The following is a 25,917-nucleotide window of genomic DNA, read 5'->3' as shown; positions in this document are numbered from 1 at the left end:
AAATATTATTTTATGTAAGAAGTAGAAAACATCTCAAACTTCAGCCGAAGGAAAAATAGCGACGTTCTCTTTGAAACATCAAAATAATGAAATAGGGAATACAACTTTATAAAAGTAGTTTAAAATGACTTCCTGCATGCACATATCAGAGATGCAATTGGAGACTTGTTACATTTTCCTTTTTTACGTACGAGCAACTTCTTGGATTTCAAAGCTGACATTAAAAATTCTCTTTGAGCTGGCTACAGTTTTGTCAAACAACTGTTTTTCGCGCCCACATATCGTCATATTAAATTTCAGTGAACGCGTTTTTTTTTGTCTTGTAATACAAAATTAAATGATTATTTTTGTTGGCCTTTGCCTTGTGGTTAGATTATGAAACAACCACAACAATAACAATCAGCTTGTTGTAAAAATAATTCACTCGGTAATTGGTTTTTGGTAAATTTTGATTGATTGAGCAAAAATCACGAAGAGTTGATGAAACCGTTCATGTCTTATCATGGGATTATAGCTCACACATAAATCACCGTTAAGTTAGTTGCCTCTCTCTATCATCACGTCTTTATTAATGATACATTTAAATCGTCGTGGACGTGCGCCATGTATTTTCTCAAATTGCGTTTTAATTGAATTAATTGTGCTTTACATTCGGCCTTGACGAATTTTTCTGCACTCTCCCACTTGTCCACTTTAATGATCCCATCAATTGCTTTCGGTGTCTTTACATTGAAAACTGCCAATTGCTTTTATTTACGACTTATTCGCACCATAACTTTTATCTCGTCCGTTCGATGTTTATTGTCGCGGGTTTATCGATTCCTGTTATTAATTTATGGCTCGAGGACTAGACGAAAAACACCAACTTTCAAATATGGAACACTAGGAGCAATTATTAAAACGTCCGGTCGTTCATTATTCTATCACCTAAAAACTCATTATTATTAATTACATTTCTCGCTTTTCGGCTCTTTCTCTCAATGTTTATATAAGTGGCTTAAGTAACCTTATTACGCTCAATTTGAATTAATTTATTACAAAGGCAATTCCGGACTTACATTAATCAGCTTTGCGATTGATTTTCCGGTGTGTTTTGTTCAAAATTCGAGCCAAGAATGCACGTAGGTGGCGAAAATATTCCAAATTGTGGAAACTAGTTGACCATGGGAAAGAATTTGGCAATTGAGGTAGGATTGACATTTTAAGAAGCTAAACTGTGCATTTGCTGAGTTCAAAATTGTAATTTTTTATTTTTTCATTCATGTAAAATATTGTGAATTATTCAAAGGACCTTCGACTGTAAAAAATGTAATTTGACAGTCACTCCTAAGTTTTCTGACCTAAAATCCGGTACTTTATTTGATTTTTAGTCCAATTGTCTTACAATTTTTACGAAAAGACAATACGTTACACATTTACAATTAAAATGAAGTAGCGAATGACTTTAAGAAATTTTTGAAAATGCAACTTCACAGAGCGCTCCCACATAAATTAACTTTTTAGCATAATTAAACCGTACGTTTGAAATTAATCAGTGATTTATCTAATTATTATCGATAGGAATTTCCATCTCTTCATTCCCAGACGGTATCCAGTTCTTGTGATAAGAGCGTATATCCGTTAAGCTAACTTTCACACATTAAACTTTACTTTTCGGAATGATTATGGGAAAATGAGTGATTATTTACATGTTTGTTGTTAATGCATGAGAACATGATTCCTTCATGTAACACCGCCTGAGGCATCGTGTGATGCAGAAAATTTTGCGACTGAATTTCCGGTCGCAAACAAAACAAAATACGTTTTTTGAACCCAAGTGTATTAGAAAACGGCGAAATTCCAATTGATTTGGCCGACATTTACAAAATAATCATACGCCGATTTTTTGCCCAGTTGTAATCGCTTTGTGATTGGTCCGCTTTACAGTTGGGAGTGCAATACCCCACCCATAGCCAATAACGAACGCTTCAATCGTCTTGCAATTTTTTGTGCACCAGTTAAACAAGTAGGAGGCGATTTTGATATTTTTATTGGTCAATTACTCATTCAAATGAAACAGTAAACAGGTTTAAGGGCTTCGCCTTAGATGTGAATAAAATGGTCGATTCTGCTTAGTTTTTAAATAATTTGATTTTTTTACGGAAATACTCTATTTAAAAAAATATTACGCAAAAACTAAGAAAATAAATTTTTAAAACCAAAATTATTGGCGACACTGCAATTTTGGCAATTCTATGTAAATTATTTTTTTGTTTTAGAAAATTAAGAAATAATGTACTATACTACAACTAACAAAGAAAATAAAAAATTCAAGAAAAAAATTGCGAATTAGGGATATTTCCAAATATCCGGTCTCCAGTTGTTATTTATTACAGAAACAGTTCTTAACAGTCAAATTAAAAAAACACCTGTTACAAGTGTTGCGTTCGTCGTTGCCACATTTCCCCAAAATCGTGTAAAAGCCGTCTGTTTCGCCCACGATTGCGCCTTTAGATGGCAACATCGATTTTCACCCCTAAGACCTCGCAGCAAGCCCCAGTCGTTGTCATTGAGTGTGGGTGTGCGCGTTGTTTGCTTTTCCAACAGTCTGTCTAATGGCTGACAATTCGCGATTGTGATTCGATTCAAGGATTATACAAGGATGTGGTGTGGTCCACAACAGGGGATTTACCGACTCTCAATGACGGTATGTCCCAGCAACCACCGAAAAATTACTTGTGGTTTTGTCGTGTGAACGACCCCTAATAGGTCAGGGTTGATTGCCAGTCTTTTATCGATCTAAAACCACCAGCTTGTGTGGCGGAATTAAGTGTAGCTTTTACAAGTTTTATTTATCACTCGATAAATTCAAGGAGAGATGGGTTGGTACCACCTGCAAGCGAGACGTTGTGATATATTTAATAATAGCATTGGGTTGTGTTTCAAAGGCTTCAACTAGTTCAGCGATTAGGGACAAGCTTTTTTAATGAACAAAATTGAGGATCAATTATTAAACGATTTTTTGGCTCATTATTGACAGTTTCGGCATCAAAAACATATTTTTGATTTTTGACTCAATTAGGCGATTTTTCTGATCGGTTTATTTAAGAGCTTGAAACAAGTAGAATAACTTCTCTTTTGACCAAATTATCAGCTCATTCTTTACAAAATTTCGCACAAAAATTAACGAAATCGAGTAGAAATAGTCTAATTTTTTGTGATTTTGAGACTTGTTTTGACAAGTTTTGTTTTGTTTTCCCAGTTTTTGGGAAATTTCGTGAGAAAAACCATTCGAAAAAAGCACAAATTACATTTATTTCGACCTTTTCTTCGGTTTGGTTTGGATAATAATACCATTTTCGGTCTATTTTGCTGATTTTATGGATTACTTTTAACGAAATTTTGCAAAAACTTGTTAGGATATTAAAACCAAAATGGGGAAATGTGTCTCTCTGAATTGATCTGAATGAATTAGCAAAGCCTACTCAGGCAAATTAATTCAATACGACCATGGTATTTCATATTGTTGGCATAAATTCTCCCGTAATTTCCGTAGGTTTTTAAGTAGTTTGCACAAACTGTTGAGAGGTGATCTCAAATTAATTGCCGTCCTGATTAACACATTAATATGTTTTTTATTGTCGTCACATATTTGTGGTAATATCTCGCTCCATCCACTGTGGAACTAATTGCTGTGCTGCAACATGCACCGGTTATGTGTTTATCGCAATCACATCTTTCATACAAATAGCTGTTAAACAATAAAGTGACAGTACTCATATTTATCTAGTAAATAGCAGCACCGCATGTGTTAATTTGAAACCACATATTAAGATAACGGTGCAAACTGTTTGTCTTGTAGCTGTTTTAGTAATAGAATTATTTTCGATTTCTAAAATCTGTGTCTTGAACCATTTAATAATAATGTCATCAAATCCGGGATGATGAAGACAACCTGGTTTTCATTCTCGACAGGAAGTTGTTGGATTTCAATGGGTGTTAAAACACGCTTTTAGAACACAATAGTGCAGTGAAAACTATGAATTAGCACACTTTCTTTGTCTTTTTATTAGCAACGCGATGTGGGAACACTTTATTAGAATTTTGTTGATAAAATGAATCGTATTCGTATTTCGCAAAATGTATCGAATGCATCAATCACCGTTAAAGAAACAGGCCAATGACTTTGCAGAAAACCCAACTTCTGTTGAATTTTTTACATGGAGCTAATTGATTTGCTTACAATATTGTCGTAACTTGCATAATCATTTACCTACGCTCTTTCTTCATAAGGCGGTTGCAAAAAAAGAAACAGCCATTGTATCGAACATCCTACAATTCAAACTTTCCAAATTAAAATCAGGCTTTTCTTTTCACAAATTAATTCTGAAATTTTTACGTAATAAGTCGCCTCCAACTGTAACCATATATAAAAATGCAAACAGTTTCCATCCCCAAACGAAAACATGAACACGATACATATTTAGAGGGGTGATCAAACGCGGTCCGGAAAGGTGTTCATTTCGTCCAATGAACCTTAAATGCATTACGCCCCAACGAAAGGATAAATTATTTCCAAAGGGTTGGAAACGAAAATTACACAGGGGTTGCGATTCAGCTGTAATTAGAATTCTTCAACAAATCCCAACACTCAAACGGGAATTGTGCCATTTATTTCTTTTCCTCTAACATTCCTCCTACCTTTGTTATTACGTAATTAAATAAATTTGCTCCGCGTTTTTATTTATTTCACTGATTTAAATTGGTTCTGAGTCTGATATTTGTATGGTTTCAGCCAACGCTGCGTGAATTTTATTCCATTTCAGAAAACTTTGCTTAGAAATTACGAAATTTTAACCACTTTTAGGCGATTTAGATGGTTTTCGAATTATTTTGCAAGATATTTTCGAAAAGTCAACAAACTAGGTCTGAATTTTCAGTCAGGTCAGGTCAAAAAAAAGTAAAAAATTAGGCCGAAATTTCATGTTTTAAACGTGCTTTCTTATTATCTATCCTTTGTTTGAAAAAAATGCCCCGAAAACTAAGAGAAATTAGACTCTAGGTTTAATTTTGTTTTTTTTTGTAATTTAAAAAATCTATTATGTAATCGACTTTTTTGACTAATTTCGCAGGTTAACGGTTATTAGTTTTGTAGTGATTTCGTAGTTGGCAAGAAAATAAAAGAAGACATGTCAAATTTCAGTATTGCAAACTTATAGTTTCAAGTTTTATTTATTTGTTATAGTAAAATGTTCAGCTACGAGCGATTAGTCGCGGCCTAAAGAAGCCGTGTAACGAATCGCTGGTAAATAACCAACGAGGTGTTTGAACTTTGTTGCGAAAAAGATGTAGTATATGTGACTTGTCCTGGCGCATCCACCAAAAGTAGTAATAATTCAATGAAATTTCGTATTTTGTTGGCAACGCTTCAGGTCTCCTGTTATTGATCAGACGGCGTCTGACTCGTTGCCTGGCAACATCCTCCTCATCTCTAGATTTTTTCTTTGCTCTTTGTCTATCCTAGTCTCTCACTTGCACCCGCCAAGAGGAAATTGTAACAATTTGAGCTTGTTTGTTTACAATTGCACACCAGTCATTAATTGAGATCGTTACGACTGGTTGGTTAAAATTAGAAATTTTCGGAATTTGGGCGAGATTCAAACGAAAAGGGGGGCGGTTTGGACGCGTGCCACGAGTTCAATGACCTATTTTTTTCTCAAGTGATAATTTTTTATTTCAGGTAGAGGCTCGTAACGAGAAATCGCTCTAATGGACACAAACTACAAGCCGTTCAAACGATTCGAAACCGAAATTATTTGACTTTTTCAGACGTAAGTATGACGAAAAACCGGCGATGCCTTGAGGCGACGACTTCCAAAACCTAATTCCGATGCAAATTTTTAATTTGTTTTGCGTCTGCCTGTCTGGTGGTCGGAAAAAGATTAAAAAGTGATTGAAATGGGTTAGGGTATTAATCTAATCGCCACGTCTGGCTGGAAATAACAGCAAAATTTTAATTCCACGAAAAAAAGCAGAAGCTATTTTGTATATAAAAGATAGAAGTGGTCCCAAAATTGAGCCTTGTGGAACCCTTTTCTATGAAATTTTGCACTTTAGAGTGAATGAAAAATCCAAGAGTCGTGTCCGTTGATGGTCTTGGTATCATAACCCATGGTGGGTTCATGGTACAGCAGCGAAATTCGCCTGGAGCGGGGTCGTCGTCTGTCTGGTCATGAGAAACGATGAGCACGACAACGGCATTGTTTCGATCCCAACCCGACTTATAACCTCTTCACTTTCGGTACAACCACCGGCTATAACCATAACTTTCGGTTTCGCATCACTTTTGAATAAAGCAAAAATTAATCGCTGTTACGGTTAATATACGGGATCGGTCGTGGCCAGCCAGATAAATCAATTTTCTAGTAGAAAACCGGAGTCTTGTAACGGTTCTTGGATCGTTCACACTCTTTGCAAGCGCCGGACACAAAAACGCAACAATTGATTAATTGTACGTCTTTTGGGAGATTTTAAAACGTCTCCGTTAGATTTGGAACGAGTTCGAGATAACAGCGAAAACAATAAGCGTGTTACGGTTTTCTTTATCATTGTTTAATCATCAATTATAGTCTAATGGTACGGACATGATTGTGACCTTTTCGATTCTCAAACAATTTCAAGTTTTTCTCTCCGATGAAAGTAATTCTAGTTAATTCCATTAGTTACGCTTACGCAACTTTTTAACGAATCAGTGTTATTAAATGACCAAATTAGACATAATAGGCTTGAGTAACACTTTGCACCTTGCCAAAGAATTTATGAAACTTTGTGGGGAAATACTCGTGTGGAGATAAACCGTATTCAAAGCAATTCATCTCCCCTATGATCCCTAGAGGATAGTGAAATACGACGACATGTAATAAGAAAAGTGCAGAACCACCGTGAAACGAGTTAAATTTCTAAGCAAAACATTCAAAAAAAGATAAACATTTGTAATAATCTTCCTATCTCAAATATTTGGTACTTGAGGTGATATTTTTGTACAAGTACCAGCTGTTTACGTTTCCTCTTATTACATATCTCGAATTCATAATGCGATTAATAACCGATTAATTCTGAGCACGTTTCTGGTAAAAAAACGTGTTCAGCTTGTTAAAGCATAATGTTAATTAAAAATTCATAGGGTGAGAGAATTCGTCGACTCAACAAAATAAAATCTATTAACTATAAACATCAATCTTTGTTTTATTACTTACAAAATAAACACACAGTCCATTAATATTTTATTATGACCATGAATTATCCCTGTCGTAAATTATTTCCAACAATTACTTTTAGAAAAATCTTCACCCGGAGTAAATTTGTGCAAGCTTTATGAAACGAATCAGAATAATAAAGCGTAAATAACATTATTTTAATCCCCCCAGCTTTTAAACATTCTTTAAAAAATACGAATCCTACTGACTGCGCCAATTAAGTACGTGCGTAAAAACGCACTGAAATGATTCGAATTCGTGAATTGGAGTCGTAACAACTGAATGCGATTGCATGAGCCAGTTGGATGAGAATTAATTAAGGATCACAGATTAAGCGGGTGAGTGTTAAGTGGTATGTCCGGTTCCGGGCTTCCGGTCGTTCCCCGCAAATTTAATGATAGCCCCCAATGAATTTAACCGTAAACGAGGCTCCAAGGACTTTGCGTCCAAAATGAGGCCACAAATAGGTTTTTTTTTTCGAAATTTTCTTCACCAATCAATTGGTAGCGCACAATACTTCACTTTCCCTGGCTGTACCTTGGCCAATAATATCTCCAGTTGAGATCTTAATCTTTGTGATAAGTTATCACAGTTTGTAAAAAGTAGTACCACCTGTATTGTCAAGGCGATCGCTTGTGAATGTGTTTTATTGTAATAAAAGTGTGAATAAAATAATAAAAGGAAAAAGACACTTCTCGTGCTAGGTCAAGTGTGAGGTGACCTCAACCTTGTTATAACCACCTGATGAACGTAAATTCCGCAATCTTTATTGTTCTTTACATTGGATTACGAGTCGTTCGATAAGTCAGATGGGTATGTAAAATAGTAAAAAGGATAACACCGATTTTAATGAGTTCTCTTGTTACTTGGCTTGCTGAAAAATAAAGTAACAGATATCGTGTGAAATTACTATGCTTTTCTTAGGTTCAATGGAACTTTATACGGTATAAAATCGGCTTTTTATAGATTTATCTGCACTCGCGAGACCGTAAACAAAAAGACTAACTGGTAATTGGGTTTTATTGGACGGGATTAATTAGTGTGGGGATAAATGCCAACTTTCCTTTTCTCTGTTATTTAAAATAAGCGCTCGGGATCCAAAAAGCGCGCTGGATATTAGAAGGTGTGATTCGATCAATCTTTCTGCCATTACCTAACATCACGTAACTTTCCAAACACAAAAAGCTTTTCTCCAAAAGATTGATTCGCGCTTGTAACATATCAGACAAACCAAATAAAAATTTTGCAAGATGTGGAAATACCTCTACGTCTAGTCGTGCGATAAATAAATTCAACAGCAAACCAACCACATTTTGCTTGAATTTCCCATTCAGATTATATTTATCGCTGCATTTTATTTAAATCAAAAGCGCGCTTTGTTCCTTCGTCAATAAGTTTTTTGCCACATCATTAAATTGTGCCTCTGTTTGGTTAAAATTTATAAGTAGTTAATTCCTTCGCACAAGCAGGATTTATCTATTTGAAACTAAAACAATAAACAGAATATTAGAGCAATAAATTTCTCCGTGTACGTGTTAGTACATCTTTGTTAATCTTATCATTTGATGGTTGAAAATGTTGACACTATTGTTTACGCAATTTACTTTTCAGAACTAATTAAGCTAAATTTGTCTCGATTAAAATACTAGGAATAGTTACGTACACCTATTACGCTAATAAGGTTTCAGTTATTCGATTAGTTCTGCATATTTTACGTGAAAACTAGTCCAGCAAGCTGTTTTGTTTAGCAGGTTTTATTGTGCGAAAATTTTTATCAATGATTCAGTTACAACGCCATGGTCTATTACGTCCATTTCCCACTTTCTAAACCATATACATCCCACGTAGATAACCTTCGTTACGTTCTAATCTCGAATATGGAACAATTCGAGTCGGCTTACGACTCTGGATTGAATTACGAAAAAAATTTTTCATTTCGTTTAGAATTAATGAACGTAAATGGAGATGAATTCATCAGCGATAATTTCGTAAAAACGTGTAAAAACAGGTGATTTTTGGTATAGATTTTAAAAAAATTAGCTTGGAAACTGACCTGACCTGACCTGACCACATGTAAAATAAATGCGTTCCAATCTAGTTTAGTGAATTAAATCTACGTAGATTTTTGGCTTAGGAACGTATTTTTCGCAGATGTGAGCAGCTAGGGCGCCTATGGAGGAGGAGGGCGAGCGCGGCCCCGAGGAGGGCTACCTCCTGGTCAGGATCCACGTCCCGGAGCTCAACGTGCAGAAGTGCCTCCAGTTTCCTCGGGACCAACTCGTTTGGGACGTCAAACAGCAATGTCTAGCCGCATTACCCAAGGTAATAATTTTCGAAAAACAACAACGTACACACAGAGAGAGACACACACACACGAAAAACACAGGCACTGCTTGACAAGTAAACTGTAACTTTGTGTAGGTTTTGACACTTTTAGTTGTTAGAAAAAACTACAAGTTCTGTTTTTTTAACTTTTCTTTTTCCGGTGGCGCTGCTCCCAGGTGGCCACTTGGTATCGGGTAGGTAATTTTTGAATGGACTAGCTGTTTTGCTAATAATTATTATTACTAACGCATGACTGCATGATCAAACTGCAAGGCTTTATGTTTGCACACTGATTAACAAGCCGACTTGTCCTTACATGGTAACGATTTTTTCCATAATTGCTTGTAGATAGGGCAGAAACAGCGATGGAGAATTTCTAACGGAATTATTTACAGCTACGAAGATATATTTAGCCATTTTCTTAGTACATTTTTCAGTCTCCTAGAGTTTTATTGATGGACATTACATTAAATAGCGAACTAAGGCACACGTTCAAGAATTTTAATGCCGGCTGTTTACCTAACAACACATTTTTTAATTTCAATCAATTGATGTTAAAAGTCATTGCCGGTATAATACCTCGACTGAATGAGATGACACCATCATATTACATCATCGATATGTTTTTTGACAAAATTCCATTGACAATAAATATTTTCGATAAACCGTCTGAGATAAGGAAACAATGGGATTATCCAACATGCAGCTATTTTCGTTTTATGCCTTTTACTAATTGTTATCCCTTATTTTTCCCAAACTGTGTGAAAATCGCCACGTGCATGATTTTCTTAGCATCATTTATAATCGATTTTATGTTGTTGTGTCTTGTAAAAGACGGTGGTGGCCACATTAGCAATAATTTCATGATGTTTATTGCATGATTTTGATGCGAAACAACTTTATTTTCTGCATAATAAATTCTATGTAGAACTACTAAAATAAGAGGAAAATAATGTATAAAGCCGGTCAAGGTCATCAAGTGGAATGATGGTACCCATTTTTCGTAATTAAATTACATGCTGGCCTACAACTTGTACTATTGCCTCTTTGATTTGAAATTTACTTGAGCTCAACTAATCTAGATTAAGTCATTATCTCAAAAAAACAATTATCACATACCTGGCGCCTGCAAAAAATCTGATAACAATTTGAATTTGTTTCAACAATAGTCACGAAAATGCTGGTGGCAATAAAATAAAACTAGGACAAAGAATTTTTTGATAGGTATCTGGGAAACCCCTCAATATTCCAAGAAATATCGTTGAATCCCTCCTCGAGTTAATTGCACAGACCGCAATAATTAATATTCTTCGTCCCGCCAGATCGTGTAGGCGTTGAGTAAAAAAGCACGGACGTGCGTTCGTGCAATAACCAATTATTGAAGGTTGAATTTAATGGCAATAATTATAAATGACACAGTCCACCGCCCCGTTGTGTTGTTTAAAACCTTGTTCCGATGAATTTTCAACTAGTACCCTCCTCACAAAAAATAAAGCAATAATTAGCAGTTTTCAGAGGACAGTCGCACAAAAATTGACTAAAATTTGAACGGATGATTATGTACAGACAAATACGTAAAAGAAAAAAAAATCGTAACTGCAAAACTATTGGAAATTCGGCAATTTTCTCAACGTCAATCGATTCCCCGGTTCATTTGACGTAGGATTATATCAAAATAGTTCAATTTTTTCGAATAATATTGCCGTAACTGAGAAAATAAAAAATCGAAAAATTTGTGAAGAATTTCCGACTTGTCCCAAAAAAATTAGTTACGATCATTTTGGGTGCCCGTCCCCGAATAATTTCGCTGTTTAATGCATCTTAACCTTTTGCATTTGCATGTCTTTGCCTCTCTGAGCGCGGTTTTAACTCGCTCGGTGTGGTTGCAGGAACTGAAAGAAAGCTTCAATTATGGACTGTTTTGCCCTCCGGAGAACGGCAAGGCGGGAAAATTCCTGGACGAAGAACGGAGATTGGGCGATTATCCATTCAGCGGACCTGTGGGCTATCTCGAGGTATTTGTGCTGCGCCAAGCAATCATTGGTAATTTTATCCTGATTTTTTCGCCTCTAGTTAAAGTACAAACGGCGCGTCTACAAGATGATGGCCCTCGACGAGAAACAGCTAAAAAGTCTGCACACGCGCGCCAACCTTCGACGGTTCCTCGACTACGTCCACAACGGACAAGTGGAGAAAATCACGAAAATGTGCTCAAAAGGACTCGATCCCAATTTTCACTGCCAAGACTCAGGTGGTGAGTGTCTGCATTTTTTCCGAAAGACAATATCTTTTCAACTTTTCGATCTTCCACCACCAGAAACACCCCTGACGCTCGCAACTGGCATCAAAAAACCATCAAAAGTCCTAATTGCTTTGGTAAACGGTGGCGCCCTTCTGGACTACCGCACCAAAGACGGCTCAACTGCTATGCACCGCTCCGTCGAACACAACAGTCTCGAAGCTATGAAGACGCTCCTAGAACTAGGCGCATCCCCAAACTACAAAGACGCCAAAGGCCTCACTCCCCTCTATCTCACCATCACGCACAATGTCGATCCCCAATTCACTGAAACCCTTCTCCACGATCACGCAACGACAGGAGCGCAGGATTTGCAAGGATGGCAAGAGGTGCACCAGGCGTGCAAGACGGGGATGATGCATCACCTGGAGCACTTGCTGTTCTATGGAGCGGACATGAATGCGAGAAACGCATCTGGCAATACACCATTGCATGTTTGCGCTGTTAATAACCAGGAGTCTTGTGCCAGACAGTTGTTGTTTAGGGGAGCTGATCGACAAGCTTTGAATTATGCTAATCAGACGCCGTGTCAAGTCGCTGTTATTGCTGGCAATATGGAATTGGCGGAAATCATCCAGAATTACAGACAGGAGGATGTTGGTAAGTTTGGTTCCGAGGCATGGTTGCATCTTTATTGCACGAAAAGAAATTTTTGAATCGTGTTTTTTTCCCTATTTTTTTCTTCAGCATGTTGCTGTTTTTTTGACAAGACTCTTTCCCGTTCGTGTATCATTTGTTATGCAGGAACTAGTGAGTAAAATACTGCGGATGTTGGTTTCTTAAAATTTCTGGTATTAACATTTCATACGATATTTAGATTCAGCTGGTTACGCTCCAAGTCTTCCGCAAAAAAAAAACAAATACAATTATACCGCCAGATTAAACTGTGTTTTTATGCAAATGACATAAATTTGTCTACCCTTTCGAAACGAAAAATACTGAATTACGGGCAATTCTGCTTCCAAGGAATGAATTGCCTTTAGCTTATTACTTTAAACTTATCACAAAAAAATATACACACTACTACTCGAAACTAAGAAAGATCTGATGTCATTAAAAACATGTTAAATCTTTCGCTGAATATTTTTTAAAATTAACCATATTTTCGATTCAATTCAGCGATTTTTGGGTTTTCTTTACCCGAAATTTCGCAAGATAATTGCGTTTTTGACTGAAAAACGTGCAAATACAGTGAATGGTAAGTAAAATGAAAATCAAGTTCTGACGTATTTAGGCAAAAATTACTCAATTCTTGACCAATTTCAACGATTTTTTCGGTAATCTCAAAGAAATTTTTCATAAAATAGTCAACTGATTGACCGAAAAATGGAATTTCTCGGTTTATTTTACTCGAAATTTTTATATTTTTGATCCACTTTTTGTAATTATTCAAATTTTAAGATTAAAAAGACTAAAATGTCGACTCAATTCGTTGATTTTTTAAGTAGTGAATATTAGGTTTTTGGATTAAATGTGTGCTAATAATAAAGCAAATAATATTTTATTGTTTTTTTAACGGCTATTTCAAAGTAATTAATTAAACTGTTGTTATCCTTTTTCGTCCCGTATTCCCCGAACTTAGTTTTTGCTTGTCGAGTAGTTTTCCAATGGAAGGTATTGGTAAAATCCCCAGTGGTTTGCGTAGAATTATTTTTTTTATTCCACTTAAATAAAAGCCAAGAAGCGTGTGATTACCGGCCCAAAAAAATCAAGTGCGAGGTAATTTTTCCCAATTTGTGTGTGTGTGTAGATAGAAGTGCAACCATGTGTTCGATGTGTTAGCGATTTAATAGCCTTTGAGCACTTTCTAGCAATTTAGCGTTAAAATTTCAGTCCCGTACCGCGGCCCACCCAGCTATAATCCGAAGCGTAGGTCAGCTCTGGGATGGCTGAACAGAGCCCCATCCATGACCACCTTAGCCCTACCTCCAAGTCCCTGTCCCAGCGACCGCTCCTCGGCCCCTTTCAGTTCTGCAAGTTCCAGTCTAAGCGATAGCAGCAGTGCGCCCCCAGGCCACGAAACAGACACTGCCAGCATCGTCACAGGTATTTATAGTCGTCTGCTGTGTTTCAAAAACTACTGAACCGGAGTTTGGTCCGCCAAACTCCGGACGCTTATTTATCTCTTATTGCATGCTTCCGTGTGCATTGCACAACCATCTGCATTACTGCACGTTTTGTAAATGATTTGATGCAACTCAGTGCTTGCACTGGGTGTTGCAGATAAGAGTCTCGGAGACACGAGTGATATCATCAGCGATAGCTCCGGAGTTGGGACAGCTAACTCGGACACCACCTATTTGGCGACTCCCGGAACTATGGTCGTCTGTATCGAGGCGTACAGCACACAAGAGGATGGACATATCAACATCAGAGAGGGAGACATCATCGAAGGTTGGTCCAATGATCAAATCATTTATCTCAATTCGATTTTAATCATCTTGGTGACCTTGCCGCTGGGACGAACTCAAAAAACAATTACGTTTCATTGTTCAGGGTGTGTCCAAATTAGTAATTTTTTCCAAAAAATTTATTAGTGACCGGGACTACGGACGATGGTTTACTTGAAGGAACCACGCGAAGTGGTGGCAATAAAAGCGGTTTGTTTCCATCGCATTGTGTGCAAGAGGTTCGTCTCAGACATCACAACATTCAAGCACCCATGATGGTAGCAAGAGACGCGAAAACCACCAATGGGCGCGTTTTAGGCCGGCGTGAAAACACCACCAAACATTTCGCCACGGCACCACGACTGAAAAAAAGGTACAACTCCCACGAAAGTGAAAAAAGTGAAAAAAAAATCGTTAAAAAAACAATTTTTTTTAGTTATGGAGAGTCTGAGCCCCGCACTGTCGTCCTGCACCGCGGCCGCAAAGGCTTCGGCTTCATCCTCCGCGGAGCAAAAGCCACCTCGCCTCTGATGGAACTAACCCCAAGTGATAAATGCCCCGCTTTGCAGTATTTAGACGACGTGGATCCTGGCGGAGTCGCCGATCGAGCCGGCTTGAAAAAAGGCGATTTTCTCCTCGAAATCAACAACGAGGACGTTTCATCGGCCTCACACGAACACGTTGTAGATTTGATCCGGAAATCCGGTGATTTAGTCCAAATGACAGTGATGAGTTTAGCCCCCATTACCACACTCCCAATGAGCAAATCAACAATTTTGCCCGGCCCTAGCGAGGTGCCCCTCAGCCGGCAATACGCCACCCTACCCCGCAAAATGGGCCAAGCGCCACTACCCCCGCGTCGCGACCCCAAAACCACCCTCAGCGTGGGCAGAGCGCGCGCCAAAAGCATGGTCGCAGGCCTCGAAATAGGAGAAAAAGAAGAGACTGAAGATATCGCAAAATCAAGCTCAGCTGAGTCAATTTCAACACCGGTTCAACTCAGGACGGCTTCGATCCGACAACGACCAACCTCAAATCGGATCACTTCGGCCGAACTTGAGGAGCTGTTCCAAAGGCAAAAAACCGACGATAAATCCAAACATTTAATGAGCAGTTCGCGGTTTCAAGACACTCCGTCTTCACCGGCTAAAACTCGGGTCTATGCCAGCGTTGCCGAAATGAAACGAAGTAAAAACAAGTCAAAAGTGCGCTTCTCTACACTTTATAGTAGTGGTGAATTACATCGCGATTTTCACTCGACTCCGGATTTAGCGCAAGAAGTTGCGGCGTCTCATTTGAGTAAAAACCACCGAAGTCAGGAGGATTTAGCGAGGGCGTTGCCGCCCCCAACACATCCACCGCCACCGCCGCCACCAATCGTGCAAGTCGTGAAGGTGGAAGTGTCGCGGGGGCAGTCCGACTACGACTCTCTCAGCAAAGAAATTGGTAATGACGATAATAATCAATAAACACTTAATCACTTAATTCCCATCTTGCAGAACTGGAAGAAAACGTGGTTTCGTCGTTCAAACCCACAGCAAACGCCAAACTTTACGCCTCGCCTGAAGACATGAAGACAGTTGGGTACAGATCGAAAAGTCTACCATCGCATTCTTCGCGTCCCCACGTCCGAAAATCGCACAGTATGCGAACGAATTATTCCACTTTTAAACCAACAGTTGTGTCTTCACCGTCAAATCCTTACGCTCAACCGATGAGAGCGTCAAGATCGCATAGTTCAGCAGGAACGAGAGAACGCAGACGAAAACTTAGTTCAAGTAAATCAATGGTGATGGTGCAAGGAAACGCTGCACCGCCAATCCCAGAACCCGATTACAGTTGTAGCGAATCAGAACGCGAAAGCGAAGAAGAGTTAAAAGAACACATTGTGGGACCTAGACCAGTCGAAAACAGCGGGAATAGTAACACCAGGTATTATTTATTGTTATTTTTATTTTTATCATCCAGATTCTGGAATTGTTTCTGCCAGAACTTTACAAACTCGCGTTTTCTTTGCTCCCTCCGTGCGAAATATTCGGGATATTGCGCCTTTTCCAACGGGTGCCAGTAGTCAAGAATCCAATCAGGCGGTGTCACTTCTCTCAAATAGGCCGTACCTCCGGGAGAATTAACAAATTTCCGAACATGCCAATGTTGGCGTTTGAATAATTCTTCTTCGCCGTTTTCTAGCAGTGTTTTGGCAATTGTTGCGTCTTTAACATTAATGTTTTGGTCGAAACGAGCTCGCATTAAAACGGCGTGATAACGATACACTTCTCGTCGGTCGTACCATGATTCTAAGTTACGTAAAGCTTTTTTGTAAAGGCTTTTAACGCGTGTGGCGTGTGAAATGAGCCCTGTGGGCAGTGACATTGTCACAAACTGTAGAAAATATTGTAAATGTCAAAAAAATTAAAATTAAAGCCATGGATACGGTGCAAGTGGTGGCAAATTTAAATTCCCGGAAATGATCCAATTTGCACTCACAAATACAACATCCTCTGTTTTTAATGTTAATTATTATACAAAAAAATATTTTTTAACCAGTGGCAGCAGTTCGGGCAGCAGTTCAATGCCGCACAGTTTCAGCGTTGAAGAAATCCAAAAAGGCAAATCGCTCCTGAAATCTTCAAAGTCTTACCCTGAAGACTTTTTGAAGAAGCAGAACGAAGTGGCCACAATGGAAGACGGCGATAACAGTTCATCGGGTGTGAGCTCGGACCAGGAAGTACCAACAGGTGGTGAAACAATCGTGCAAGAACACAACAGTATGACATTGCCTTCACCGAAAACCCCCAGACAACACACAGGTAATAAATAAAAACCGGATTATTGGAAAGAATTGAATTAAAAAAAACATTTATCTAGGTTTGTTATCGCGACACGCCGTCTCCTTGGCCCAGCTGCCGCCCCCGCTGGAAGGCGACAGCGACGAAAAAGACGAGTTTTGCCTGCCGCCCCCGCCCGAGTTCGGTGGTGGTGGCGGCGGCGGCGGCGGTGGCAACAACTGTGCGGAGGCGGTTTTAGCGCCGCCGCCCCAATTCAGTGATAACCGACAAGTGACTAGGGTACGAATTGTTGGCACTGTGCCCAAAGGGGCGCCCAAAAAGCAGGGCCGGCTTCACAGTCAGTGATGATTTTGATATAATTTTCTAACTCGTAGGGTAATAGCTAGAGCGAAATAATTCCGTCATTTTCCATAAATTTCAACTCATCCTGCCAAAATGTTCATAAAGTCGATGATATTTTTGAAAATCGCTAATGTTGTTTGTACTGTGGTATTTTTTTCCAAATTTTTATCATGTTGTCTGTCTGTATTTAGTGGCCTAAGTCTTGTGTATTATTTCGTGTAAATTCTGCTCAATTAATCAATTGCCTAATGTAAATAGTTTGCGGTTTTCAAGGGGGAACAGTTTTTGTATGATCTTGGTTTTGTACATTAACTGTCTTTTTTATTTCAACTATCTTTTGGTAGTTTTAATAAAAATTTGCACAAACGTGTGCCATAGCTAATAATCACATCATTTCAAAGTATACGTAAACACTCGATTATTACTATTCATCCAAGTGCTGTATTTACTATTTATTTCCCTTGAGTAGTAATAATCTCAAACAATAGTTGTGTTATGTATTGTTTACGTCCCGAATCTCATTACTAAATAACTATTTTATCCCAACAAAAATGTAAAAGAATATTATTACTATTAGTAATAATGAGCATATTATAAACAGTAGTGTAATAAATAGGAGTTATTATAGTAATAACACCTTTTACATTTTGTGATTTTAATCTCCTTACGATATTATGTTTTGTTAAAAAATACTAAAAACATGTAGTCATCACAACTCAATGTATCCACCACCATGTTAAGCAATCTTTTTTTGTGTGATATTTAAATAAACATTTTCACACTGATGGACCTATTACTACACATCACCACAAATCAATTTTTCAAAGGCTCATCGTGTGATGAAAATTATTATTAATTGTTTCATTTCCTTTCATGTACTGTTGCTAATATGAAATAAATCCTTTTTTTTTTCGTTACGAAAATGCTTATTAGGCAATCCTACCACTGCATGTAGAGATGTAAAAATGATTGTTTTTGCACTTTCAATACGCAACCATCAAATGTGTTATGAAAATATAACTTTTTTGTACATATTTAATAATAAATTTATGATAAGATTAAAGCGAGTTTCTCTGCCTTTTCCTTAATTCCGAAGCAAATTTCTTCCCAAAGCCTAGCTGAAATACAGCTTTCAATTATTATCTCACATTCCTTCAAATCGTATTCTAGTAAAGATTTCGCTATCTAAAGTCACGACTTGGTCGTTTATTTCATAATCATAATTGCCAGCGACCCTATTTTGGCCCAATTTTTTACGCAATTCAGTGCGAAATTTTCCATTCAACACTTTCTTCTGATCGGAAAATTTCGAGCAAGGAAATAACTCAATTTACAGTCCACCCAATGAATAAAACTGAAGACTTTAAATTCTTCAACGATTTTTTGGCCTATTTTTGCCAATTTCTATAAAATACCTAACTTTAAAAACTTAAACTTAACATAAATATTAAACATTAACATAAACATAAAAGAAAACATAAAAATTAAAAAAGTTTTTGACACAATTAAGTGATTTTTCAGCTCAAAAACGGGTTTGAAAGCTTGAAAAATGTAGAAATAACTCAATTTTAAAGTTTTTTCAGAAAAACTGAGTTTTGCAACATTTTTGGTCAAAATTTATTTATATTATGAATTTCTTTTACAAAATGAGCTATTTTAAAATGCTGGATAAAATTCGCATAAAAATAAAATAAATGACTATGTGATTCAAAAATGAAACATTTCATTAGTTTTGAATGAAACGTCTCAAAGAAAAATACGTGAAATATAAATTTACTGTCGTTGGCTCAAAATAATTTTTCGATGTATTTGTTGTATAAATTAGAAATGGGTTTTGTAGTGCGTGTAAATGAATTTTTGAAAAACTGCTTGTGTGAGAGAGAATAGGAGGCAACGAGATACAAAAATGCGGTCTATTGCGGTTTAATAACGCACGCAAGAAAAAATAGATTTTTTTATCACGTTAATAGATTGCAATAATAATAATAAGAAAGGGGTTTCACGCACTTTCTCTGAACTTGTTATTGGCACTAATATGCTTCGTTAATTCCAAGCCGTAATATACTTGATTGGATTTGTGTTTTTTTATGAAAATCCTCCAAACCTAAATAAATTTAAATTTTGCTTAAATTTTCCGGCACAAGAATGTAAAATACTGTATTTAGCGGAGAAACCTATGTTTTATTAATAGCATACTCTCGTGTATACAACGCGAAACCACAATGCATGACATCTCTATTAATGGAATTTTTGTTGTGATCGCTTGTAATTGCCCCAAAAATGCTGTAACACAGTTGGAGATTATCAAAAGAATCATCTCACAATTACCTCACAAATCGTTTCACTTTCTTCATATTTACAAAAGTGCTTTTATTTGGCTTGAATCCTTCCGGATGTTAAACCACAAAAAAAGAAAAAGTGGCTGTAATAAATTCGCCGGCTTAGAAAACTCAACACTTGACAATGTAGCACATTTCAGGCTGCAAAAAGAAGCCAAATTAGGGTCAAAGGTCAAAGTTTATAATAAATTATGAAATTCTCAGAGCGCGATACCTATGTTCTAAATAATTTCCAAAGAAAATCTAATGAGAGTGAAAGCACCACACATTTTAATAATTATTAGCAACATGTGGCCAATGGTTTCTACATGCGCTTCTCTCTCCGAAAGCACAAAAATTATTAATTACGTAAACTTAATTATTGATAAAAACTAGATCGCAAATGAGAAACAAAACGGTCTCGTTGGCCGGACAAGAAGGTCAAGTGGATTTTATCACGAAAGAAATGACTTTTCTACTTAATTAATCTCGTGCCTTGACACCCAAAATCTTAATAAAGTCAACGCACCAGCGAAATTTCTATTGTAATGACAAAAACAAAACCAAAACACGAAAGTGAAACCGGTACAGTTATGGTCATTGTAGAAAATAAACAGGAAAAGCATGTGGAACTTCCACATTTGATTTCACGGGAAACGTGCGACACTTTGTGGTCGATCAATTACATAAAAATTATTTGTACCTTTCTCAAGTTCATACCAATGCTACAGTATTAATGAACTTCACTTTCTACAAGATCTCGAGTATTAAATAACTTTTACTCAATGTTCAATATGGAATTAATTGGGTTTAATAAACCCGGTGTAGAAATGCGAGATCATCGTGTTTTGTGCACAAACACTCTAATCAACCCAGTTTATCACCCCGCATCATGTGAAATAAAATTACAAATTTTCCTCCGAGTTTTTTTTGCGTGCCGGTGCCATCTGAGAAAGTTATTCAGAAAGCCGCGTTTTACGTTATGGTAATAATTGTGCGCTTCTTGTACTGGTACGAAATGGGGGGGAATCTTATAAACACAATATATCTGTTCAAATCCCTCATTTCTGTGGTGCTTTCAACAACGGCAAGTTTTACCTCAAAAACTGAACTGAACAAATGGTGGCAGTGTCGAAGCTGACAAAATGAAATCACTCGTAAGTTTTTTTCTATTTTGTTTAATCGATAATAGTACGATCTGAAATCACGAATTCGTGCCAATTCTCTCCAAACAATAACCAAATAAATTAGTAAATTATTATAATAAGCCCGAACTGCGATCGTTATCAAGGTTATTGGGACGTAAGGAAATTCCTTATTCATTTTCAAACGATGCACTCGACATTTGCATACTGGAACAGGCATTTTCATGCTTCGGAGGCCGGATTTTTGCTGCTTTTATTTTGAATTTTGTAACTTTGTATTTATTTTTGTATGGCAATAGAGCGACCCAAAATATCTTTCAACACAAAACTGATTTTTGTAATTAATTCAAACGAATAATGAAACTAAAGAAATAATAAATGTAGTGGTATTTTGATTTTTTTTTTACTTTTTGAAAAAAAAACAGCTAAATGAAATGACAAGAAACATGTGATTTCAAAATAATTAACGATTTTTGGTTCAAATTTGGCAAAATGTATCAATCAAAATTAAGAAAAAAAGTACAATCCGTAATATTTATGGAAATAACAAAGCGACAATTCATATAATTCATACAAATTCCGTGATATAATTTTTTTTCAAAATAATTAACAATATCTGACTCGATTTTGACGATTATTTTCATTCCAAACTCTTGTTTTTAATAAAATATATCCATTTTCGAAGATTTTTAAAAAGAATTATTCAAAAAAAAAATAAAATGTTTAGTAAAATACACAGAAAATTCATTCGAATTGTGTGAAGTAAATTATTAGATTATTACAGTTAAATGTGTTTTTTTAATAATTAACAATATGTAGCTCGATTTTTGACAATTTCAATCCCAATTTTTTTGTTAATATTTTGAAAAACTTCTGTAAGGTATTCCAATCAAAACAAAACTAAAGAATAGAATTAAACTCGTGCATGAAACCGATTTTCCAGTTTTTTCTTCGTGCGTACGAGCCGATTTAATTAACACGAATGTTCCGCTCGTTGCCTTCACACTTAATAGAGCAAATTATAATTTTTCTAGGTATTCCTCCTCCCTTTGGTCCTCTCAACAGCCTCAAACCCTCTCCGCCAACCCAAAGAAATCGCCCAAAGACGTCAGCTCCTCGGTTACGTCAACAACATCGTCCACGAAAACCCCAATTATCCCGATCAAGCAGCACAAAGTTCAGTCAAAGTCAACTTCAACACTGACCAACGACAAATCTACAATTATCAACAACAACAACAACAACAACCCGAACAATCCCAACTATTCAATGTTGGATACAGCGTCCGTTTTACCAACAACAACAACAACCGCCCCACGATTAAACAAACCAGAAGCAACAACTTGGAAAATGCTGAAATTATAACAGGAACTAGGAAACAAAACGAAGAAGTTCAAAGTCCTCAGGATTTCATCAGCAGCAAAAAACACAAAATCTCAGGAATTAAACCCAAGCCACAAGTCGTTTCCAGCTTCCCTAACCCGAAAATCCTCCTAACTCAAGCGAACTTATCACCAGCCACCCAAAAATACTACAAGGCTTTAGAACAAGCCAAACCACAAATCGCAAACGTGCAAGATTTACAACAAAAGTACTCCTGGAGGAACCTAAGCCCGGGCGTCGAAATCATAAAAAGCACCGAAGTCCCAACTGTTAAATACACAAGAACTGAGACAGGTTTTGACCACGTTAAGGCCCTTGGCAGGAGCCAAGACTTTGACCAATCAAACGCCGTCGAAAACCAACAAAATGTATTATATTTCGCACGTCCCCAACAACAACAGCAAGTCCCACTTGTGGCCAAATACCAAATAGACACGTCCTTATTGCGAGAGCAAGTCCCAATTCAGGTCGATGCGCGTTTTGTCAACGAAGAAATGCGAAAATTGGGACTTTATGCAAATCCTAATGTTAATCAGCCGGTTCAAGAGGTTAATTATCTCCAACAAGCTTATAGAACAATTCCGGACAGTTCACAATTGAGACCAGTCCAAATCGTCTACCAACAACAAGAACCGGAGCAAAACCGTTTTCAGTATAAAATTTACGGAAAACCTCAACCGATTAATCGACAAGCCGAAGAGCCAGTTTTACGTCAACCGAGATTTTTGAAAGATTTGTACACAAATATGAGACCGCCACCTTTTGATAGCACCTATCAACGAATTGTACGCGTGTACAAATAAAAAATACTTGTTATTGGTACGATTATATTATAGAGCTTATTTCTTGTACTGGTTAGTTGTTTAAGTTTTTATTTATTACTTTGTTATACAGAATTTTTCAATAAAGTCGAGTGTTTCAGTCGTAATTTTTGACGCTAATTGTAATTGTATGTTTAAATAATGGAAGCAGGTTGTACTTGAGTGACACGCACTAGTTAGTTACTTCCTGCATAAAATGTGCGTTTCAGGAGAAACGATTTTTTTTTCATTTTAATTAATTCATGTTGTTTGCAAAGTTTATTAACGAATCTTTAATTTTTGAATTTGGAAAATATAGTCGAGTACGCACAATCCAATAATAAAATAGAAGAAAAAAATGTAAATAATAATGTGAACATTTTAATTTGTTTATAAAAAATGGAACTTTCGCTAACCTAAATACCCTAAAACTTCGGTTGACGGTGTCTTACAAAAAAATTGGTTCAAATTTTTATTTTTTTAAATGTTCATTTTACAAAAACTACGATGGTTACACATTTTTTGCATTTTATTATTTCACTCGAAAACCCTACATTTTGCAACAAATACCAAAAGAAATAAATTTAGTAAATAAAGCCTAATATATTCAGCAAAAACTCAATTATTGCGCAAAATTTCATAAAAAGTAAGCCAATAAATCACAGAATTCACAGTCAAAATAACATTATTCTGAAAGAATTAGCACAAAAAGCCTTTGATTAATAGGAATCTGTTTCAAATTTAAAGTTTGTATTATTTTTTAGTTATTAGAATGTGAAGTTAAGTCTTTATATACAATATGAATTAATTGAAAGGACTGTGAAATTAGGTAATTTATTTTGAATAAAGTATTATTTGTTTGATGCAGACTTGGCAAACTAATTGATTTTCATTATTTTTGGCATAAAAATCTGGCTCACTTTTTTAAAAAAGTCATAAAAAGTAGGGTAGTTTCCATAAAAAATTCATGTTCAATAGATAAAATGAGCCTAAAAGCAAGTCATTTTCTCAATTTTTTGTGTTTTTGAACCGACTTCAATGGGCCATTTTTCCAAACTCAACAAAACTTGAAAATCGACTTATGGGTCTTTCGCCACTTTACTTTCATTGAGACATTCTGTATATATTTATCTAAAATTTAAAACTTTCTGTTCAGCGTATAGGCAACCAACAATACAGATATTTATTAATTTGTGTAGTAGATATTATTTAATTTTCTCGAAAACCATTCGTTGCAGGACAATGATCTTTCTTTTAGAAGAGAAGTGCAAATTAGAAAAATGCAAACAGAAGGGAAATTATTAAATAATTTGCGAACGAAACTCAGTTTCAAACAGATACTTGTTTTTGTTGGGAAAAATAATAATCGCTATATAAAAATTAAACGTAAACGTTATGCAAAAACAGTAAGCACTAATAATTATCTTTAGAAAAAAAAATTTATCAATGCAATGGAAAAACCTTTTCTGCTTCCCTTTTACGCAAATTTATGTGAAAAGTCGTTATTAGTCCAATATTTAGCTAGCTAATACATTTTTTCCCAGCAAATTTTATTTAAATAGTACATTACTTAACAGTAGATTATTTTGACTCACCTTACGGCATCTGCTTCTGCTCCTAAAAGTTAGTCAGACTAACCGAACCCTTGTAGAAATCCATTTCACTGGCACACACAAACCACTCGAAATAAAAAAATCGCGCACTACTAAATGTCTATAGGCACTCAAAAATCCACAACACGACCTGATTCTTGAGAGGGTCCTGTCCTAGATAATTTATAGTTAAGAAATCAAAATTATTAAATGATGATACATTTTTGTGCATTTTGCGTAAAATTTGATAATATTGTGATTAAAAGAGACAAAGTTTCCATTTCTCGGTCGATTAGTACGCCATTAAAAAAGAAATTTTTGCAGACATTGTTTACAATGTTTTTCGCAACAATTACTCAGCTCCAACATTTTAAAACTGAAAGTGCTGTATTATTTCATGATGGTCTCTTCAAGTTTTCTTTTTAATAAAAACATAAGTACCGTTCTATTGACACTTGATAGTGAAAGAACCTAGTCATTCTAATTTATTCACCGGCTGTGTGCTATCTAAGTATTATAAACATTGAAACGATTTTAATTCCAGATTTTAATCTATTTAGTTTTTGATTAATTAATTTCCGGAATCTTCAATTTCGAGTGAAAGAAATGGACAAATAGCCGTACTTTCTTAACGTTTTAGCATCCCAGCGCAAATTCGCACATCTTGTGAACTTGAGACAGTTAGTAATGGACAACAAAACCCATGTCAATGCGAACTATAGCAGTGAAAGTAAAATATTATTCAATGCGCAGAGTAAAAGTGGTGAATGTTGGGCAGGGCTTCATCAGATGAACGTAATTATTATACGTTTTGTATAAAAGACCACCGAACCTTTCGAATAGTAAAATGACCGCAACCGACCTTCAGCGCCTTTCAATCTCTGCTACTGCTGTTTGAAAAAATGAAACAAGAACGGTCGTTGATTCGCAAAATCAAAAATTCTAATTTGTCGTTACGGTCAAAAATCTTCTAATTATCGTCATTGTTAACAGAAGCGTGCATCTTGGTTTTAATTTTAAATCTTCAAACTTTCTAATATGTTTGACCGGAGATTTTGTCACGATTTATTCAGAGACAAACTTTCAGAATTATCGAAAATTGAAAAAAGCGATTAGGACTTTCCAAATTAATGATGATACGAAAAAACCAATAAATTAGGTCACAATAGATTGGGCGTTCGTTCGGGAATTCCCGGCAAAAAATTCTAATTATAATAAATTGATAATGAACTGTTTGTACGTCCCTGACCTACCACAAAAATCACCAAAAAGGTGAACAAGTTCTCGCTTGAATCATCT

The 25,917-nt window shown here is 36.3% G+C and overlaps 2 protein-coding genes across 12 annotated transcripts in view; both read left to right on the top strand.

The window, feature by feature from the left end:
- Prosap (prosap) overlaps nucleotides 1-18,443 on the top strand; it is a 33,867-nt gene extending 15,424 nt beyond the window's left edge. The window contains exons 1-14 of one of the 11 annotated variants that reach the window (XM_008193333.3): nucleotides 2,533-2,686; nucleotides 5,720-5,810; nucleotides 9,387-9,557; nucleotides 9,737-9,754; nucleotides 11,450-11,575; nucleotides 11,634-11,814; nucleotides 11,878-12,459; nucleotides 13,693-13,905; nucleotides 14,062-14,253; nucleotides 14,397-14,622; nucleotides 14,686-15,695; nucleotides 15,749-16,181; nucleotides 16,797-17,059; nucleotides 17,118-18,443. In XM_008193333.3, the coding sequence (XP_008191555.1) occupies nucleotides 9,408-9,557; nucleotides 9,737-9,754; nucleotides 11,450-11,575; nucleotides 11,634-11,814; nucleotides 11,878-12,459; nucleotides 13,693-13,905; nucleotides 14,062-14,253; nucleotides 14,397-14,622; nucleotides 14,686-15,695; nucleotides 15,749-16,181; nucleotides 16,797-17,059; nucleotides 17,118-17,383 (3,660 nt within the window). In that variant the 5' untranslated portion in view covers nucleotides 2,533-2,686; nucleotides 5,720-5,810; nucleotides 9,387-9,407 and the 3' untranslated portion in view covers nucleotides 17,384-18,443. Of the gene's footprint in view, nucleotides 1-2,532; nucleotides 2,687-5,719; nucleotides 5,811-7,844; nucleotides 8,049-9,373; nucleotides 9,558-9,736; nucleotides 9,755-11,449; nucleotides 11,576-11,633; nucleotides 11,815-11,877; nucleotides 12,460-13,692; nucleotides 13,906-14,061; nucleotides 14,254-14,396; nucleotides 14,623-14,685; nucleotides 15,696-15,748; nucleotides 16,182-16,796; nucleotides 17,060-17,117 lie in introns of those variants that run through there. The other 10 variants (XM_008193335.3, XM_015979383.2, XM_008193336.3 and 7 more) reach the window with 10 other exon arrangements.
- Nucleotides 18,444-20,702: 2,259 nt separating this feature from the next.
- On the top strand, nucleotides 20,703-23,154 carry LOC103312520 (uncharacterized). Its single transcript, XM_008193341.3, has 2 exons — nucleotides 20,703-20,855; nucleotides 21,878-23,154. Exons 1-2 carry the CDS (start codon nucleotides 20,844-20,846, stop codon nucleotides 23,027-23,029), a joined length of 1,164 nt encoding a protein of 387 aa, XP_008191563.1. The 5' UTR covers nucleotides 20,703-20,843; the 3' UTR covers nucleotides 23,030-23,154.
- The last annotated feature ends 2,763 nt before the right edge of the window (nucleotides 23,155-25,917 follow it).

The sequence above is a fragment of the Tribolium castaneum genome, chromosome 9, assembly GCF_031307605.1.
Source record: "Tribolium castaneum strain GA2 chromosome 9, icTriCast1.1, whole genome shotgun sequence".
In the NCBI taxonomy this organism is placed as follows: domain Eukaryota; kingdom Metazoa; phylum Arthropoda; class Insecta; order Coleoptera; family Tenebrionidae; genus Tribolium; species Tribolium castaneum.
Note: the sequence above shows the minus strand (reverse complement) of the source record. Positions and strands in the feature narration are given on the sequence as shown.